Source organism: Xenopus laevis, chromosome 3S, assembly GCF_017654675.1.
Source record: "Xenopus laevis strain J_2021 chromosome 3S, Xenopus_laevis_v10.1, whole genome shotgun sequence".
In the NCBI taxonomy this organism is placed as follows: Eukaryota; Metazoa; Chordata; class Amphibia; order Anura; family Pipidae; genus Xenopus; species Xenopus laevis.
The window spans coordinates 13,709,132-13,731,008 of record NC_054376.1 but is presented as its reverse complement, the minus strand read 5'-3'; the positions used below and the strand labels follow the sequence as shown (position 1 = coordinate 13,731,008).

General features: G+C 39.6%; 1 protein-coding gene across 11 annotated transcripts in view; it reads left to right on the top strand.

Moving 5' to 3' along the window:
• The window catches only part of LOC108712621 (rap guanine nucleotide exchange factor 6), a 136,797-nt gene that overhangs the window by 48,057 nt on the left and 66,863 nt on the right, over positions 1 to 21,877 (top strand). For all 11 annotated transcript variants that reach the window (XM_041588015.1, XM_018254917.2, XM_041588018.1 and 8 more), the window contains 6 exons: positions 10,431 to 10,562; positions 11,485 to 11,662; positions 12,848 to 12,984; positions 14,359 to 14,517; positions 16,964 to 17,116; positions 20,235 to 20,399. In XM_041588015.1, the coding sequence (XP_041443949.1) occupies positions 10,431 to 10,562; positions 11,485 to 11,662; positions 12,848 to 12,984; positions 14,359 to 14,517; positions 16,964 to 17,116; positions 20,235 to 20,399 (924 nt within the window). The remainder of the gene's footprint in view (positions 1 to 10,430; positions 10,563 to 11,484; positions 11,663 to 12,847; positions 12,985 to 14,358; positions 14,518 to 16,963; positions 17,117 to 20,234; positions 20,400 to 21,877) is intronic.

Sequence of the window (21,877 nt, the reverse complement as noted above, 5' to 3'; positions counted from 1 at the left end):
TGTTTATCATAAACACAGCAAGCTTTTGGGGGCGTAGATTTACCCTCTTTAAGCGAAAACAGGGTCGGACTGGGCAGACGGGGCACTGGGAAAAAACCCGGCGGGCCCTGACCCTCATAGGTTCCCTGATCTGCTGCCCCGTCAGCGTCCATCGAGTGGCAGGTCTTTCACACGTTCGTGCATGCGTGTGGCCCTGGTGACTACCAGGAGGGCCCTTTGCTTTGCAGCCCCCATGGGCCCCCAATGTGCTAGTCTGACCCAGGGCGAAAAGTTTACCAACAAAGCTGAAATGGCTTTTTGTTAACCCTTAAAGTACCAAGTCCATGTTTTAAATGAGAACTAAACCCTGGAAATGAATGTGTCTAAAAATGCGATATTTTATATAATTAACTTATTTAACTTATACCAGACTAAAGTTTGAGCTTGTCAATAGCAGCAATGATCCAGGACTTCAAACTTGTCACAGGGGGTCACCATCTTGGAAAGTGTCTGTGACACTCACATGCTCAGTGGGCTCTGAGCAGCTGTTGAGAAGCTGAGCTTAGGGCTCGTCACTAATTATCCAGCAGAAAATGAGATTGGTCTGTAATATAAGATGATGCCTTTTTATTAAATTATTTTTTAGTAGACTTGTGTAGATCCAAATTACAGAAAGACCAGTTTTATGTAGATTCTCGACTTTTTTAGATCAAAACCCCACTGCACCACACCAGAAATTAGCATGCTTTCGACTATCTAAACGCAAGGTAAAAAAGTACACTACTAACTTGATCTTAGAAAACTACAAAAAAAATGATTAGAAAATTACACATTTTGATTACTCCAAAATAGGTAAATTTGTCTCTGTATGCAAAAGGTATGCTAAGTTTCTGGTTTTAAAGGGGTGTTTGTCTTTATAGTAACACTGTCTGCTATAGAGCGTGATATTTGAGACTATAGTTGGGCTGTATTTATTTTTTTGGGTTTTTTTTCTGTTTTCTTTTAAAAAAAAATATTCTATTTTTGTCCAGCAGTTGTCTGCCTCTTCAGTTCTCCAGTCTCTTTCACAGCCACCTTGTTGCTTGGGTCTAATTAACCCTAGTAACCAGGCAGTAGTTTGAATGAGAGGCTTGAATATGTTCGAATAGGAGATGGCTTGAGTAGGGAGATAAATTTTTAGTATATTGAGGTATTGCTTTTTGGCCTGTTCCTGGCACTTCATTGCTCTGTGCCTGCTTTAGCCCTTTGCCTGAACTTGTTAACTAGTTTTGCGTGAGCCTGAAACTCATCAATTGGGTGGGTTTGTACAAAGGTATGGGACCTATTATCTGGAATACACGGGACCCAATAGTCTGCTTCCAATAAAGATTAATTATATCTTCATATAATATTATAATATTAATACAGGTAGATCAAGTGAAAATGCTCACTCAATGCCATCTGGAGCAACATGTTGCTCACCAACCCCTTGGATGTTGCTCCCAGTGGCCTCAAAGCAGGAGCTTATTTTTAAGGAAATCATTTTTAAAATGGGAATTAATAAATTAAAATGGAGTCTTGAGTGTAACGGGTTTCCAGATAACTGATCCCATACCTGTCCCATGTGTTTATGTTCCCAGTTGCATGTGTGAAAGCCAACATTGACACCTTTGCTCCCTATACATTTTGGTATGTAGGGCCACTCATTTTGGCTGAGCATACACACTCATTGTATTGTTGATTGTTGTGCTTTCTGAAGAGGTAAATTTCCTTCATGAAATTCGGCAATGGCTGGACCAAGTTTAAGAACATGCTCTGGCATTTCCAGTACTTAGCCCCCAACGGTCCCAATTAAAGCAGCTTCAAGCAACCCCTCATAACAGCATATCTAGATTGCCAGTCACGTCTTTTACGTCCACACTGGGGAAATTCATTATATGCAGAATCTTTATATATACACGAAAGCCATGAATATCTTGTAAATGATATCCTTATAAATGGTGAGTCCTGATGTCATTTCGGTCACATGACTCACTGAAACTTGTGTATTATAATAAATAAAGTACCCCCAGTTACAAAATATGAGGATATTAGAAGTTACCTCGGAGTTCCTTCGGCCTCGTGTTTTTATATGGTCATGGAACTCCTCGGTAACTTATAATATGCTTCTAATTTACAAGAGGGGGTACTTTATTCAATATTTATCTATATAGTTTTTTACAGCTACTTGTGTTCAGGTTGTGCAGTCTGCTGCTTTTGAAGCATGTTGTTTGCCTTATAAGCCTCTCTTTGTCGTTTGTAATTTGGGTCTTCATACCTTTAGGACTGAACTCCACGGGACAATCCGGTGCGATGCTTTGCGTGGCGGCGAGATGGATTTGACAAGTCGGAGGCGCTGAATATAATGGGAGTGATAGAAACATTGCAGAGACAAACCACACACAACACAACTGTCAGATGAAGACGCGACATGTGGTGTTAACATAAGGCAGTCGTGTTGTGTTGGATACATGTAGTTTGCACCTGCAGTGTTTCTACACTCCCAATATATTTGGCACCTCCAACGCCGCGTGGCGCATCACAATGTATCGTCCCGTGGAGTTCAGCCCTAAGTCTAGTTAAAAATAATTTAATTATTGAATAAACCCAACAGGACTGTTTTGCTGCCAATAAGGATTAAGTTTATCTTATTTTGGGTCAAGCACAATGGACTGTTTTATTATATTATTATTATTATTATTATTATTATTATTATTATTATTATTATTATTTATTATTATTATTATTGAGAAAAAGGAAATAATTTTAACAAAAATCTGTTATATGGCTATAACGGAGTCTATGGGAGATGGCCTTCCCATAATTCAGAGCTTTCTGGATAACCGATCCCATACTTTAACTTCTAGCCCAACAAGTGCTAAATCATTAATGCCTTTCTAAATTGCCATGTTGCGCTGTCCAGCTCAGACTTGTTTTCCTCGTTGGGTAAATATTACTGTATTTGGATATTCACTCATATATACTGTACATTTGGTAAACACCTTCAAACTATTTGGTAGAATTCTGGGATTTGATTTGATTCAATCTTTTTTGCGTATGCTGGAGACAGATATGACTGATTGTTGATAAGGCATGTCTGAATTACAGGTTTGGGTTAGAATGCTTTAATGACATATAAATTTAGGTGTTTATCAGGGTCGGACCAGGCTGGGTGTGCATCCCTGGCACTGCGGGTTTCTTTCCCCGTCCATGTGTGTATTAGTGATATGCGGGTCAGGGTTTTCCTAACCCGCCCTGCTCAAACCTGCGCCCGCGCTTCCAGGGTCCTTTTATAGACCCGCCCCCACTGATGACATCACAAAAGGGGTGGGGCGAGCAGACACAAAACTATAAAACCGGAAGTCGGAAGCCGGCATTTGAATGTGGCGGGCGTGGAGAGCAGGAGAAGAGCTCAACCCGCACCCGCCCGCCACCCATGAGGAGCAGTGCGAGGTCGACCAGAACCCGCCCGACCCGCGGGTCCTGCGGGTATTGGGTCGGCCCGCATATCACTAGCGTGTATGTGATCTGCTGCATTGAACAACCAGAAACAGATACAAAGTTTCTAACTTAATTGACTTTTGGCAGAGAGCCCAGAATATGTGGCAGGTGCACTTAGATACTTTTGTAACTATTTAAGATAAGCAAAATAAACTATTGTAACTATTTAAGATAAGCTGGCCTCTTGGGGAAACTGTGACTTGCAGCTTAAAGGGCAATTCACCTTCATTAGCAAAACTAATAACTCCTAAAAACCACAGAAATGTGTTCAAACTTTCATAACCTGCCAAATTTTGAAAAAATGAACATGGTAATTAGGGGGTGTGCCAACAAAAATGGGCGCGGTCAGACCATTTTCGCCGTGCGACAAATCTTTTTGTCCCTCTTTCTATTTCCAAAATCTTGGGAGGTATGCCCTACAAGGGGTAGGTAAAAGGGAAGGAATGTGCTTCTTCAGCCTACTCCTAGTTCGGCACTGGTGTCTATAATTTAAGCACATTTTTTTTTAGAAAATGTTGTATATGGTGTAAAATGAATAGCAGTTCTCATTACACATGAATTTACATGATGTATATCAAATTAGGAAAACATCCATTGCTAATAGATAATTTGCAGTATTTATAAGTGTGTATTGTATATTTTCACCATCCTTATTCTGTATTTTACACCATTGTTTTTCACCAGCTCAGGTTTAATCCTCAGATTGAATTCAGAGAGTTTTATAACTAAAGTAGATTTATATTCTTGTTGTATTTTTTAAACACAGCTTTATGCACATGGTCCAGTGTGCCCCATATAAACATAAAAAGAAATCTAGTATTGATCTGTTTACTTGCTTCCTGCAGAACACACACCCTTGCAGAAATACTTTAGTAATGAAGAGCAATATATAAAATACATCTGACATCTTGAATACAACAAAGAGCATCACATGCTATAAAATTAGCAAAATGTGCTCAATTGTAACACTAATGACAGCTGTCTCTATATAATCTAATTATCTCTGCCTTCTCTGACTTTACCAGTTTACATTTGACCTTTTGTCTTGGATGACCTATAGTTGCTTGCCGGATCCTTTTCTGCATTGAGCCATAAAAACAGTGTTGTTTTTTTCCCCCTGTAATTTGTAGACATTATGCTTAGTGAATGTTTGGACCCAAACCCATTCTGTAATGCAACAAAAGCTATTCAATTGCTCATGTTTAAATATGAATGGTGAGTAGAATAGAATTACAATACACTTCCATTAATCTTTCAGGGTGGTGTTTTGAGTTTTCAAAAATTGCGACATTATTTTAAAATATTTACTGTGCAGTATTTGTAAAGCAGCAATATATGTCACAGTGCTGTATTATAAATGGACATATACATTGAACATAGAGCTTACAGTTATAGGATCTGTTATCTGGAAACCCATTATCCGAATTACGAGAAGTTTGCCTCCCAGAGCCATTTTATCCAAATATTTTAAAATGATTTCCTTTTTAGCTTTAGCACACGGGCAGATTCGGGGAAATTTGGTGGCCTGTCGACTAATCGCCTCTTCTGCGGGGCGACAATCTCCCCGAACTGCCTTCCACTGCCTTCTGCCTGCTATAATGAGAAAACGCCAATGCACTCGCGGCGATTCGATTTCCGAAGACGCCTGAAGTTTCCTCGTGAGGCAACTTCGAGTGATTTTGGAAATCGGAGTGCCTTATCTTGGATATGATCCCAACTAAGGTAAAATGAATGGGGTTGGAGGCAAAAAGCCTCCAATTACAGGTATGGGATCAGTTATCCAGATGCGTGTTATCCAGAAAGCACCAAATTACAGAAAGCCATCTTCCATAGATTCCATTTTATCCAAATTATCCAACTTAGACTTCATTTATCCTTATTGGATGCAAAGCCAGCCTATTGGGTTTATTTAATGTTTAAATGATTTTCTAGTAGGCTTAAGGTATGAAGATCCAAATTACAAAAAGATATGTTATCCGGAAAAACACCTGATCCCGAGCAATCTGGATAACAGGTCCCAGACCTATACTAAAAAAATTAAGGTACTACAGTACATGTTGCTATCAGTGGCCTCAAAGCAAGAGTTTATTGTTAAATTCCCGGCTTGGAGGCAAGTTTTGGTTGCGTAAAAACCAGGTGTACTGCCAAACAGAGCCTCCTGTAGGCTATAGTGGCTACCAATAATTAATCACTGCCTATAATTAGCCCTCTCAGGAACTTTTTGCATGCTTTTGTTGCTCTCCACCTTTTTTTTACATTTGTGGCTCACAAGTAAAAAAGTTTGGTTGTACCTGCTCTACAAAAAAAACCTTTACACTTGGATAACTGGATGATAGTGAGAAACAAATATACCTCCAGCAACAGGCACAGGGGAAGCAGAAAGCCCTGTCCATTGAGATCACTCTGGTAGTGAAGACAAAATGCTTTACCAGTGGCAGAAGCTGTTTCAGTGTCACCGCTTTGAAAAGAACAAATTTCCAACCCCTTTAGAAGTTGCAAAAATGGCTCTTTATGGGGAAGACAGTGAGGTTGTGGAATGTCCTGCAGGGTGATTTTTTTTTTAGATATGTGAATCTATGATTAGGTCTGTATGTAAATACAGTGCCTTGCAAAAGTATACCTCTTGGCATTTTTCATGTATTGTTGCCTCACAACCTGGAATTAAAATGGATTGTTTGAGAGTTTGCACCATTTCATTTACAAAAACTGCCTACAACTTTGATCGGACAAAAGTACCCCCCCTAAAGTCAGTACATTGTAGAGCCACCGTTTGCGGCAATTACAGCTGCAAGTCGCTTTGGATAAGTCTCTATCAGCTTGCCACATCTTGTCACTGGGATTTTTGCCAATTCCTCAAGGCAAAACTGCTCCAGCTCCTTCATGTTGGATGGTTTTCACGCTTGTGAACAGCAATCTTTAAGTCTGACCACAGATTCTCAATTGGATTGAGCTCTGGACTTTGACTAGGCCATTCCAACACATTTAAATGTTTTCCCTTAAACCACTCGAGTGTTGCAGTTTAGCAGTATGCTTCGGCTCATTGTCCGGCTGGAAGGTGAACCTCTGTCCCAGTCTTAAATCACAGGCAGAATGACACAGGTTTTGCTCAAGAATATCCCTGTATTTAGCATCATCCATCTTTCCCTCGACTCGGACCAGTTTCCCAGTCCCTGCTGTTGAAAAACATCCCCACAGCATGATGTTGCCACCACCATGTTTCACTGTGGTGATGGTGTTCTTGGGTTGATGGGATGTGTTGGGTTTGCGCCATACATAGTATTTTCCTTGGTGGCCGAAGTTCAATTTTAGTTTCATCTGACCAGAGCACCTTCCTCCATACATTTAGGGAGTCGCCCACATGCCTTTTGGCAAACTCAAAACGTGCCTTCTTATTTTTAACTTTAAGTAATGGCTTTTTTTCTGGCCACTGTTCCATAAAGCCCAGCTCCATAGAGTGTACGGCTTATTGTGGTCCTATGGACAGATACTCCAGTCTCTGCTGTGGAACTCTGCAACTCCTTCAGGGTTAGCTTTGTTCTCTGTGCTGCCTCTCTGATTAATGCCCTCCTTGCCCGGTCTGTGAGTTTTGGTGGGTGGCCCTCTCTTGGCAGGTTTGTTGTGGTACCATGTTCTTTCCATTTGAAGATGATGGATTTGATGCGGCTCCCAACGATCATCAAAGATTTGGATATTTTTTTATAACCCAACCCTGACTTGTACTTCTCAACAACTTATGCATATGGCAATTTTCAGTTTTTTATTTTTTTACATTTTTTTTATACATATATTTTTCTCATTTCACTTCACCAACAGACTATTTTGTGCAGATCTATTGTATAAAATAAGATTAAGAAACATTTAAATTATAGGGTGATTTAGACAAGGTGTTTGTTGACAGTGTCTTGGGATCTACTGATCACCAGCTCTACTGGTAGATCCCGATCTCCCTTTTGGGCACCCCTACTCTAGATGGCACAACATATCTAACCTGTTTTGGAAAACCACCCTGATAGAATTTGATTTCCAAGAAGTTTGTCTGCGTCCTTGTTGTTTTGTCCCTAGTAATGTATTTGTTGTCCTTGGTATATTGCATTTAATCCAGATTTGATCAATGTTGCATCTCTACATGCTAAAAGTCAAAAAGATTTTCAGTTGACATTCAATCATTTAATTGATTCTTTTGAGTTAGAATTATTAATACGTTTGTGAATTTAGAACTCCCTAGAGACTGACTACCTTTTGATCAGTAAATGCAAACACTGCACAGTTGGGGGCGCTGCTGCTGGTATCTGAAGTTGCCTTACAGCACTGCATTACCTGCCATTGGACACTGCTCCCAGCTCCTGGTCAGCCCTAATTAAGATAGGCAGATAAGTCCAAGATAGAGTGTATATGGTATTCTGCTTGTGGTAAGGAAAGGGGTTTAATCTACACATTTTTACAGTGATTTTACTGGCATGCCTGGGATTAATCGAGTGCTAATTGCCCATTTCTGCTTTGATCTTCCTGCCAGTTGCCACAGTGTGCTGCAGATGTTGTGTTGTGTAGACTCTATCCAGCTTTCAAATGGGGTCACTGACTGGCTTATTTAAATCAGTGAGTGGTTGCTAGGCTAATTTGGACCCTAGCAACCAGATTGTTGAAATTGCAAACTGGAGAGCTGCTGAATAAAAAATGAAATAACTCAAAAACCACACATAATAAATGAAAACCAACTGGCAAATTGCCTCAGAATATCACTCTCTACATCATACTAAAAGTTAATTTAAAGGCGAACAACCCTTTTAAGCACAAAGGTGGTAGCATTAAGGTACAGGTGCGGGCTTTAAAGTTAGGGACCTGCATAGAGTGCTTGGAATTTTGAAGAGAACTACCACAGTATTCTTCAGTTCCATCCCATGCTTTCTGATAAGGTACTAATGGGTCAGCCCTATGTGATGCAAGCACAAAATGATTCTTAGCATAGTTTTAGGCACTGTCACAACGATTTATTTGAAGAAAAAAAAACAACTAAAACAGATGACATAGCCTTTGCTGTATGTTCAGAACCCTATTGAGCAGATTAGTTGATTAATCGTATGGAAAGATCAAGGCTAAAAAGCCAACTAGTGCAGGTTGTTTGTGAGCACTTCTGCAGCATTATTGGGGTGAACTTTTGGAAAAAAACCATGAGTCTTTAGAGATTGATCTCCAGCTAATACTGCAAAAGATATTTAGTCCAGTATTTTTTATTTACTTATAAATGGGTGTATGGTATGGTGGGTGTAATTTGTATTCAGAGACAAATTAATGAATAGGCTACTCTCTAGGCCAGTGATCAACAACCAGTAGCTGTTGAGCAACATGTTGCTCTCCAACCTCTTGGATGTTGCTCCCAGTGGCCTCAAAGTAGATGATTATTTTTGAATTCCAGGCTTGGGAGCAAGTTTTGGTTGTATAAAAGCCAGATGTACTGCCAAACAGAGCCTCAATGTAGGTTGACAATCCACATAGGGGCTACTAAATGGCCAATCACAGCCCTTATTTGGCACCCCAGGAACATTTTTCATGCATGCGTTGCTCCCCAACTCCTTTTACGTCTGAATGATGCTCACGGGTTCAAAAGGTTGGGGATCCCTGCTCAAAGCTATAGCATTAGGGCCCAGAATCCGTGGTGTAGCTGTTACTGGGCCCCACAGCAAATTATTTTTCAGGCACCCAAAATGTCTAGAGATTGACCTGTTTTACCAATATTTATTGAAATTGTAGAAGAATTAGGGCCTCATGGGGGCCCCCCATACCTAATGGGCCTGCCAGCAGCCGCAGGGTCTGCTTCCTCTGTAGTTACGGCCCTGCCCAGAATGATTGGGCCCATCTAGCGTTTTCAATTTTTATTTAAATTACTTTAAAAAAATTTATTTTTTTCTGCGATGCTATGCAAGCTCCCGATCAGAACAAATACCTGCTGGGAGAAGATTATGCAGCCAGACAAGATCTGAACTTTCCTAGATGCATCAGGTTCGGCATGCCAGGAACGGTCCTCCCACCATGCACCTTCCCCAACTGGTAAACTTTTGGGAATTGGAGTAGCCTGCGGAAAGTGTAGCCTAGGGGCCTCCCATCTTATTGATCTACCACTGTCTGTTTTATATTTATAGAAATAGACAGTCTATACTTTTTGCTTTGTGAGGCTTAAACTGTAATAAACATATGTTGCTGTCAACTGTGTAAATATATACACAAAACAATAGATAAAATAAATGTAATTGAGTTTTAAATAATATTCTCTGCATGTCAGCCTAATGTATTTGGGGCCCCCCAATGACATTCAGGTTTCCTTATCATCTAAGAAGATTGCAAGTTCTGTTAGGCCTGTACTGGTTGAAATGAAGAGAAATTGAGAACAACTGCAATCACAGTTAAATATGTGAATTTAGCAAGAACTTGTTTTTTGTTTTTTAGATTTCACCATGTTCTATATATATATATATTCTTTATAAATATCATGGTTCAATTGTTCATGTTTCTGTTTTTACAGGGTTTACAAAAGTGCAGTCATTTTTGAACTGTTTTGTTCTCTCTGCTTACCCGAAAGACATATGTAAATAAGTGAAATATGCTGTGCCCGTCTGAATTTCCAATTATATGCATCTGCAGCTGTAAAACCTTTAAACTTTGTTCCCCCTTTTTCGTTACTTGTTCATGGTTCTGTTTTTACAGTGCTTACGAAAGTGCAGTCATTTTTGAACTTTTTTGTTCTCTTCATTTACTCAAAAGACATGTAAATAAGTGAAATATGCTGTGCCATTCTGCATCTCCAATTATAAGCATCTGCAACTGTAAAATCTTTACATTTTGTTTCCCCTTTTCCTTTACTGTTTCCATAAATAAGAAATTTTAATTAGCTATTTTTCTTCATTAAAGCTGATATGTCTGTTTGTATTTCTGTATAGCTCCCCACAGACCTTTCCAAAATACACCTCTCCGACAGCCCTCATCCACATGTTACCCACGTGCCATCCAGCCAATCAGGATGCAGCATTGCAAGCGACTCTGGAAGCAGCAGCTTATCAGATATTTACCAGGTAGCTTAATTTAAAATTGTACTCAAAAGGGATCTAAAGCCCAAATAACCAAATTAATGTATTTTTTTCAGGGTGCTTCTCTGTGACACTGTGTAATTTACATTCATTTTCTATTTTTAGTAGTTTGAAATATTCATAGTTTTAGTAGTTTTAAGCTTCTTTGAAGGTCAAGTATGTTAGTGGGCTAAGGGCAGGGGCACACGGGCAGATTCAGGGTGACTAATCACATCTTTTGCGGGTCAACAATCTCCCCAAACTGGGGTGTGCCTGTTAAAATGAAAATTCGCCTGCGCCAATGCACTCGCGGCGCTTCGATTTCCGAAGTTGCCTCACGAGGAAACTTCAAGTGACTTTGGAAATCGAAGCACTGCCAGTGCATTGGCGCAGGCGATTTTTCATTTTGGGGAGATTTTCGCCCCGAAGAAGGGCGATGAAATCTCCCCGAATATGCCCGTGTGCCCCTGCCCTTATTGTGTTTTGCACTGATATCACTCCAACTAGCAGTACAGCAGTAAAGAGTGACTGGAGTTTATCAGATCATGACTGGAGGCACCTGGGAAACTGACAATATGTCTAGCTTCATGTTAGATTTCAAAATTAAATGTAAAAAAATGTTTGCTCTTTTGTAAAATGGATATCAGTGCAGAAGACTGCTGGAGCAGCACTATTAACTGAAACAATTTCCTATGACTGTATACCTTTAAGTTGAGCCAGCAGCCTGGCATTAAAATTCTGAAAATGCAAATATCTCAGAATCTGGAAAAATTTAATATTTATGTACAGTGACCATCATTAATAAATATGTGAAAAAAAAAAAGAAAATGGTGAATCTGCTAAAGTCGTCAATTAAGGTTTCTTTGTTTTTTTTAATTTGGGGAACATTTCAAATGAATAATTTTAAATTATTTTGTTTTATTTATAGGCAACAGAAAGTGAAATGGGGGATGTTGACTTGACAGGTTTGCCAGAGGCAACTGTTGATTCTGAAGATGAAGAGGAAGATGAAGATATTGAGAGAGCTTCAGACACAATGCTGACTCGAGACATTGTGAGGGAGTGTCTTGAGAAGGATCCCACAGACAGAACAGATGATGACATTGGTAAATTGTTGCTTCACCAATTAATATTTTATCATTTTAGCTTGAAAAAAATAATTAAGTCCTGGTGGTGCTCCTGTTAGCAGTAAACTGCACCAGCCTGGTGCACTTGCAAACAATCTTCTTCCTTCCAGTGCTTCAGCCACTGGGTTTCGAAGAAAGACGGAAAGAAGCTCTTTTGCAAGTGCCCCAGGCTGGTTCAATTTTCTGCCAACACCAGCCTCGGGGTGTTAGGTAAGTCTAAACAATCCTTGAGGGGTGCCCTAACATTTGGCACCCCTCCTTGGACTGGAGCTCTCCTTCTCCTTTAATTATTTTGTTTTCTTTGTTATAAGTATGTACCAGTTGTCAATATTGTTAAGAGATTTTGGCTCATTAGTCCCCAGGTTGTTCAGATTCTCATTCTCAGTCTTAAGCTGGCCATACACTATAAGATCCACTCGTTTGGCGACATAGCTATTTTTCATTTTAGCCACTGGGAAGGCAGGGGAGGCAGTTCGGGGAGATTGTCGCCAAACGAGTGGACTTCGAGCGACTTCGGAAAATTAAGCGATCCAAATGCGGCTTACATTCTAGCCGGAGGGGAGGCAGTTTGGGGAGATTATTAGCCCCGAAGAACAGGAGATTTGTGGCCGGGCGACAAATATGACCGTGTGTCTCTGCCCTTATAATTTCAGCTCTCTTTGTATTTGAATGGCGACTCCTGCTTTCCCTACTCTACTCTACCCTAAATATTTAATAGGCACAATATGGACATATTATAAGATTTTATGGCAAAATATTGATTTATGGGGCATATAAAGCGTCTTGTGTTGTGTGCTGAAAAAGGTTAAGGCTATGACATAAAAGGAAGATAGTTCTTTATCTTGTGTGTTTGTGTATATTTGTATGAATGCATACAAACACATGCTCATGTCACCCATGTGGGACTGGACAGAGACTTTTGAGGGGCATTTGCACTTTAATTTTGGAAGTATGGACAGTCGTGGTCGGAGAGCTCCTACACTTCCAGGCTGGTAAATCCATCCTATTACTAAGGACATGTTTTGTTCATCTATGTCTGTCTCGTTTTTTTCTCTCTATGCCTTCTGTCAATGCACAAATGAAGTAAGTATGGCGTTGTCCAGTAGTATCATTTTAGGACTCGGTCAATCCATTTTGCTAATGTAAATATATCTATACAAACAGAGCAATTGTTGGAATTCATGCACCAGCTTCCAGCCTTTGTCAACATGACCATGTCGGTGAGGCGAAAACTTTGCTCGGTCATGATTTTTGAAGTTGTGGAACAGGCTGGCGCGATCATCATTGAAGATGGGCAAGAAGTAAGTAACAAAACATTGACATTGGCAGTGGGAGCAGAGTGTATACATTTCAGAAAATGGCACTGAACTCAACTAAAGTCAGCGTACAAGGTGTTCGCTCAATAATGTTCTTTTACAAAGTGAGTGTGAGTAACACATAGCTAAAAAATGGGGTTACCCTTTAGGCAAGCATTAAATTTTCCTGGTTCCTTGAAACTGGTTGGATAAAAATAACAACATGGATGGATAAACATGGATAAAAAGAGATTGGTGAATGCCCCATGTTTTATTAGAAAGTCAAGGTGGGCTCCTAAATATTTCCCTAAACTTTCACCTCTCCGCTTGAGGTTTACCTTGAGCTGTTATAACGACTTGGCATTTTTAAAATCATAAACTTGTAACTAAAATCCCCTGTTTTTAAAAATGTATGCACTTGCGCAGCTTTCTTTTTGTACACGTATGGGACCTGTTATCCAGAATGATCGGGACCAGGGTTTTTTCCCAGTTTCCGTAATTTGGATCTCCATACCTTAAGTCTACTAAAAAAACCTTTAAACATTAATTCAATCCAAATAAGATTGTTTTGCCTGAAATAAGGATTAATTATACTTAGTTGGGATCAAGTACAGGTATGGGATCCATTATCCAGAATGCTCCGAATTAGCGAAAAGGCCGTTTCCCGTAGACTCCATTTTATCCAAATAATCCATATTTTTCAAATGTATTTTCTATTTCTCTGTAATAATAAAATAGTAGCTTGTACAGGATTCCAACTAAGATATAATTAATCCTTATTGGAGGCAAAACCAGACTATTGAGTTTATTTAAGATTTTCTAGTAGACTTAAGGTATGAAGATCCAAATTACAGAAAGATCCATTATCTGGAAACCCCCAGGTCCAGAGCATTCTGGATAACAGGTCCAATACCTGTACAAGGAAATAATTTGATCTTATTTAATGTCCAATACCTGTACAAGGACATAATTTGATCTTATTTAATGTCCAATACCTGTACAGCTTATGAGCTTATTTAGTAATGTCCAATACCTGTACAAGGAAATATTTTTTTTTAAAATTTGAATTATTTGATTAAAATGGAATGCATGGGAAATGGCCTTCCTGTAATCCAGGATAATGAGTTTCTATATAACTCATTCCATATATTAGAAGAGCATTTTTCCAGGTCGACCACACTTCTCATATTCTTCCTGACACCAAGTCAGTATTACTTAAAAAAATAAATAAGAGGTCAAGACAGTAGATTTTATTTATGTAATTATTTCCTGGTATTATAAGGCTGACACATTTGTGCAGTATCCTGGTTTGTTTTATATTTTGTCTAATTATGTGTGTTTAATGTATGGTGTCTTACATTTTCATTTTGTTTTTCTCAGCTGGACTCTTGGTATGTCATCCTTAATGGGACTGTAGAAATCAGCCATACAGATGGCAAGGTGGAAAACCTTTGTATGGGAAATAGCTTTGGGATAAACCCATCTTTAGAAACACAGTACATGGATGGAGTAGTAAAAACCAAAGCAGACGATTGCCAGGTATGTGGTTTTCCTTTATTAAAGGGATACTGTCATGGAAAAATGTTTTTTTTTTCCAAAATGAATATTGCTACTCCAGCAGACTTCTGCACTGAAATCCAATTCTCCAAAAGGGCAAACAGATTTTTTTATATTCAATTTTGAAATCTGACATTTGGCTAGACATATTGTCAGTTTCCCAGCTGCCCCAGTCATGTGACTTGTGTCTGCACTTTAGGATGGAACTACTTTCTGGCAGCCTGTTATTTCTCCTACTTAATGTAACTGAATCAGTCTCAGTAGGACGTGGCTTTTACTATTGAGTGCTGTTCTTAGATCTACCAGGCAGCTGTTATCTTGTGTTAGGGAGCTGCTATCTAGTTACCTTCCCATTGTTCTGTTGTTAGACTGCTGGGGGGGGGGGGGAAGGGCAGTGGTGATATCACTCCAACTTTCAGTACAGCAGTAAAGAGTGACTTAATTAAGTTTATCAGAGCACAAGTCACATGACAAGGGAAACTGACAATATAGCCCCATGTCAGATTTTAAAATTGAATATAAAAAAAAATCTGTTTGCTCTTTTGACAAATGGATTTCATTGCAGAATTCTGTTGGTGCAGCACTATTAACTGATGCGTTTTGGAAAAAACATGTTTTCCCATGACAGTATCCCTTTAACTTTATGTAATATACAGTATATATAGTGGTTAACTTATACAACAGCACCCCATATGTAATAAAAGGCACTAAGTTTGCCCAGGAGCAGGAACCTACAGCAACCAATAAGATGTGTGTTTTTAAACAGGTGAGCAGTAAATGTTACCTGCTGATTGGTTGCTATGGGTTACAGCTCCTGGGCAAACTTAGTGCCTTATATTACATAACCCCTTAGTTTTTTATGTGTATAGTTGAGATAACCAAAGGTATTCTGTGTTACAGATTTGTTACAGCTTTATACATTAAAGGGGTTGTTCACCTTTAACTTTTTAGTATGATACAGACATTGATATTCAGAAACAATTTTAAATTGGCCCTCATTTTTTTAAAAATTGTTTTTAAATTATTTGGCTTTCTGTATGGTAGCAGTCTGATATTCCAGCGAGCACCAAAGAGCAATTGCTTTCCTGGTTCTCTCTTCAAATTTCCCGAGGGAGACGCATGCACAGGAGAACGAAATACCCAGCTTTTTCGTTAAAGTTCGGGTTTTCGCTATAAAAAAGCCGGAAGGCAAATGCTCTGTTGTGCTCGCTGGAATAACCCTGGGCCGGTGCACTTTTCTGCTGATAGCAGGATTCGGATTCTGCCGAAATCCTTCTGCCCTGCTGAACCGAATCCTAATTTGCATATGCAAATAAGGAGCAGGGATGGAAATCACATGACTTTTTGTCACAAAACAAGGAAGTAAAAAATGTTTCCCCTTTCCACCCCTAATCTGCATATGCAAATTAGGATTCGGATTCCGTATTCGGCCGAATCTTTCACGAAGGTTTCCAGGTTTCGGCCGAATCCAAAATAGTGGATTCGGTGTATTCCTACTTCATACCTCCTGCCCCCCCCTGCAGGGTCTTCTTCCTCTGTAGTTACACCCCTGATTGTAGCCTAACAGAGCAATCGTTTTTCGGATCCTTGGATGAGTTGCCCCCATTTGAAAGCTGGAAAGAGTCAGAAGGCGAAGACAAATAATTAAAAATGTTGTCCAACATAGACTTGATTGCTGTTTTCCGTAGTCGTGCTGCATGTGGCTACTAAAGATTGGATGCATTCTCAGACTAAGATGCATGGACTATAAATTTCTTTTATCTTTTGTTTGTCCAAATGACCCTCGCAACCATGCATTGATTTGAATACAAGACTGGAATGTGAATAGGAGAGGGCCTGAATAGTAAGATGAGTAATAGTAAGATGAGTCATAAGATGATGGCAAATAATTAAAATACTATAAGGAAAACAAATGATGAAGACCAATTGAAAAGTAGCTTAGAGATGGTCATTCATATTAAAAGTTATCTTAAAGGTGAACCACCACTTTAAAGCTATGCATTGGGAAAGTTTCCATGTGTGGAGTTATTTAAAGGATTGGGCAGTAAGTGTAAAGCATTTAAAAGCTGTCGTGTTGTTTATTTTGTATTTTGACCACAAAATGGACATTTTTCTTAGATTAAGAATAGTCGGCTAAAATACTTCACATTTTTCTATTACGATTTTTAAGGAAATGATCTGCTAGACCTTCCCTGCTTCACTTTCAGCTTGATTTTCATTTCCATATTTTAAGAAAGGACGTTTTCCATGTTTCTCTTTTAGCCATTTTAGTTTCTTTGTGGTTTTGCAGTAAGACATGAAAGCATGTAATGGCGCATAAGCAAATTCTAATGTCTAAGTCATTTGTTGTTATTGGACTGCATATCTGCTGAACCAGTTTTTATGTACTAGAGATTCCTTAATTACCCTCTTATTATTTTTGGGACAGTTTGTGTGCATAGCACAGCAGGACTACTTTCGGATATTAAATCATGTGGAAAAAAACACACACAAAGTCAAGGAAAAAGGAGAGATTGTTATGGTTAACGAACACCGAGAGCTGGATAGAAGTGGCACACGGAAGGGACACATAGTAATTCAGGTAAGCTCAAGGTATTGGAAAATGTTGAAAAGTATCTGCACAGATTACAAATCTCATTACGATTTCTAAAACATTTATGTACGTATTCACGAAACATTGCTATGGATCAATTCAGTTCTGAATTCAGTGCTGGAAACCAATTATATTTAGAACAGTGATTTATTAATATCACTTTAAAGGAGAAGGAAAGTCATCTTGCACTTGGGGGTGCCAAATGTTAGGCACCCCAAGTGATTGTATTGACTTACCCGAACCCCACGGGCTGGTGCTCCTATCAGCAGAAAACTGCACTGGCCTGGGGTTATACCAGTGAGCACCACGGAGCAATACTCTTCCACAGTCTTCTTTCTTCAAATTTCCCGGGGCAGATGCATGCACTCTTGAGTGAAATAGCTGACTTTATAGTTAAGGTTCGGCTTTTCTTTCCACTGCGCATGCGGAACCATGCGAAGAAAGAGGAAGCCGGAAGAGGATCGCTCCGTGGTGCTCACTGGAAGAACCCCAGGCCGGTGCAGTTTTCTGCTGATTGGAGGGTTTCAAGTAAGTAAATACAATCACTTGAGGGTGCCTAACATTAAGTACTCCCAAGTGCAAGAAGACTTTCCTTCTCTTTTAAATGCAGGCTTGCGTGTGCTGAAAACCTCATGTCCACATAGAAGAATTTAAGATTTCATAGATGTGAATGTGCTAAAGTTTGCTTTCCTGAATTCTTTGTTGTTCCAGTGAATGTTTTCTACAAACATTAATGTGGTCACAATTACCCAGCTGTACTAGTAACACTTGAAGCTAGTATGCTAGTAATTCAAATACATATTTTTTGCCTAATAGACTAAAATATAATTCTAAACAGCTTTGCAATATACATTCATTACACATTGTATATGGTGTGTACAGTGTCAGACTGGTCCGACGGGACACCGGGAAGAAACCCGGTGGGCCCCGGCCCCCTGCTGCCCCATACCTGTCCCCCTGCTGCCTTATAAAGAAATAATCCTGCGTGACTGGACCGTGCGTGCAGCACGCCGGGTCCGCGCATGAACACGTAGCGTGGCGCACGCTCCAGGCCAGAAAGTCGGAGGTCTGGAGAGGGCCCGACCCTGGATGTGTAAGTTATGTGTATACTGTATGTATTGCCATTGAAAGCAGTATCTGTTCCTTTCTATTCTCTGCCCTGATGGCTCAGACTGTTAATACAATGTAAGACAAGGCAGCTCATTAACAGACCTGTCTTTGCTGCTGGGGAACTCACACTTTTGCAACATTGCCGGAATAGTAATAAGCAGGAGTTAAGCAAATGCTGCTTTCAATAGCAATCGTTTTTACCAATAACTTCAAAAGCACTGAAAATGTTTAATACATGTATATTGTAAAGTTATTAGGTTTTCATTCAGTAGGCTATTATTTTTTTTGGGTAGCCTTGTGCTTTGGCAGTATTATTCAAGTCAATAACTAATTTACAGTCTTTTGTCTGAGACTCGCTCCTCCTCCCCCTTCCTTACACAAGGGAGTCGGTAGTATTCTCCGTAGTGCACTACTACAGTTAAGCTGCCTAGCACTTTACAATCTGTGAATAGTTCCATGCATAAGGTTTTACTCCTATAATTAAAGCCTTGTCCATTATGTCATGTTTCCAATCATGCTGAGTATTTAGGCATGCCCCTTCTCCTTTGACATTTAGCCAGTCCCTCTGAAACAAAGAATAGCCCTCTATTTAATGCCCTGTGGTTCTGCTATGTTTCAGAAATGCCAGTAAGGATAGCCATAGCCTGACAAAAAGGAGAAAATCACAGGCTACATAGCAGATAAGCTCTGTAGAAGATAATGGGTTTAGATTCCTGTGTAAGAACTAAACACAAGTATGCTACAGTGTTTATCTGCTATTTAACCTGTATGTTAATGATGTGAGAGCTCGGCTTGGTGCACCTTTTGCGGTGCCGGCTTACGACTTCTGGCTTCTGGTTTTATAGACGCACACCGGCCTTGCCCCCCCCTTTTGTGATGTCATCATCACGGCAGGTCAGCACGAGTCTATAAAAGGAGGGGGGGAAGCTGGATGCCAGTGGGCATGGGTTGGACAGGCAAAAGTTAAGCTGGCCATAGACCTGCAGATTTACCTTCATATCAGACGAATGATCGTCCAGTGCCATCTCCTGACCTGTCACTAACCATTCAGATCAAATAAAGTAGTAAAAGAACAGATCAGACGATGTTCTGCCCCTGACAGCAATCGTACGAAAGTTATGTCCGACAAAATCTGTCTCCCACTGATATTGTCAGATCGGCAATACATGCAGAGATATTATCGGTAGCCGACTGAAATTTTCTAACCTGTCCGAAACGCACGGCCCAGAAAATTGTACGAAACGGAGATTCGTACGATCAGATCTTTGCGTCTATGGCCAGCTTTGGGGTTGGGTGCGGGTCAAGTTTTTCTTGACCCGCACATCACTGCTGTGTGTATTTTAGATTGGCTACATGGCAGCTTATTTATATGAACTATATTAGTGTTTTCGAAGCAAACAAACCAGTTGTACCAGTGTAGGATGACTAAATTATATATTAATTACTTTGAACTTTTTTATTATGATGCTACTGTTATTACAAAACTATCTCCCCTTTTATCTCAGTTGTTTCATCTCCCCAACCAGTGATCAGCCTGTCCTCCTCCCCCCACATTTGCATTCCCTGTCAATGTTATAGGCTGCTCCCTAGAGAGTGACACCAACTTTATTGGCCATTCTAATTACTAGAGTCATTAGGTTTTTAAATAATTTAAGATGTTTTTTTTCTTAAATGTAGATGGATTACTTTATGTTTTGCTGCCAGTTTAGGGATTTAACACGGATTTAACACTTTATACTTTAAGTACAAAATACCAGAAAGAAAGTAGACTTTACATAAACGTCAATAGTTGTAGAAGGGGCAACAGAAGGGACTACTTTTCCATCACTGTGATGACCTTTAATTATATTAATACCTCCCATGACCTTATACGATCGCCTTTGTTCTCTGTTTTAAAAACTGCCCTTTACTGGACTGATTAAAACAAATTCCTTATAAAAGGGTTAACTCATTTTCTTCATCAATATCCATGCACTGTGCATTTTATGTTTTTTAGGGGACACCAGAAAGACTCACCATGCACCTAATAGAAGAGCACTCTGTTGTTGACCCTACCTTCATAGAAGATTTTCTATTAACATACAGGACATTCCTTTCAAGTCCATTAGAAGTTGGGGACAAGCTTTTGGAATGGTTCAAAGATGACAGTCGTCGCGACAAGGTTTGTAATTTGCTCACTTTTGCGTTCGCTTTTAGTATGATGTCGAGAGTGATATTCTGAGACAATTTGCAATTGTGTTTAAATCTTTATTATTTGTGGTTTTTGAGTTATTTAGCTTTTTATTCAGCAGCTCTCCAGTTTGCAATTTCAGCCATCCGGTTGCTATGGTCCAAATGACCCTAGCAACCATACACTTGACTATTAATAGGAGAGGATCTGAATAGAAAGATGGGCAATATAAAGAAGCAATATAAACTATACTATAATATATAATACTACACTAATATAAATGTGTAGCCTTACAGAGCATTTGTCTTGTAGATGGGGTCAGTGACCCCCCATTTGAAAGCTGGAAAGAGTTAGAAGAAAAGGGCAAATAATTAATTTGACATGAAATTTACACCTGATAACGGTAACAAGCCAAGTAATTTACACATACAAAGAACTCAAAACAAATGATATAATTTATTTAATATAATTTATGTGTAGTAAAGAGGAATAACACAGGGAATAAGTTTTGAACACGCTTACTGAAATGTATTTAATACTTAGGTGTGATTTTGGCCCATTCTTCCACACAAACTTTCTTTCGATCTTGAAGGTTCCAGGGGCCTCTTTTATGAACTCAGATCTGCAGTTCTTTTCATAGATTTTCAGTTGGATTCAAGTTGGTTGATTGACTGGGCCATTCTAGCAGCTTAGTTTTCTTTCTCTATCCCAAACACAAAGCCAAGGAAACTCTCAATTGGTTTCAATTGTCTTGATGAAATGTTCACCCTTCAATATCCTGGTAAATGGCAGCAGATTCTTATCAAGAATGTCCCGGTACATTTCTCCATTTATCCTTCCTTCAATTATATGACGTCTGCCAGTACCATATGCTGAAACACAGCCCCAACCCATGATGTTCCCACCTCCAAACTTCACTGTTAGTATGGTGTTTTTGGGTGATGTGCAGTGCCATTTCTCCTCCAAGTGTGGTGTGCAATGACATCCAAAAAGTAAAATTTTTCGTCTTTCATCTGTAGGGATGCACCGAATCCACTATTTTGGATTCATCTGAACCCCTGAATCCTTTGCGAAAGATTCGCCTGAATACCGAACAGAATCAGAATCCGCATATGCAAATTAGGGGTGGGACGGGGAAAACTTTTTTTACTTCCTTGTTTTTTTTACAAAAACGTCACACAATTTCACTCCCCATCCCTAATTTGCATATGCAAATTAGGGTACGGATTCGGTTTGACCAGGCAGAAGGGTTCGGCCGAATCCTGCTGAAAAAGGCAGAATACCAAACCGGATCCTGTATTCGGTGCATTCCCTACTTATCTGACCAGACTAGATTCTCCCATGTCATTGGCTTGTTGTGCAGCAAACTTTAAGCGAGCTTCAACATGCTTTTTCTTCAGCAGTGTAGTCTTGCGTGGTGAGCATAGAAGCCATGTCTGTTGAGTGCATTACTTATTGTTTTCTTTGAA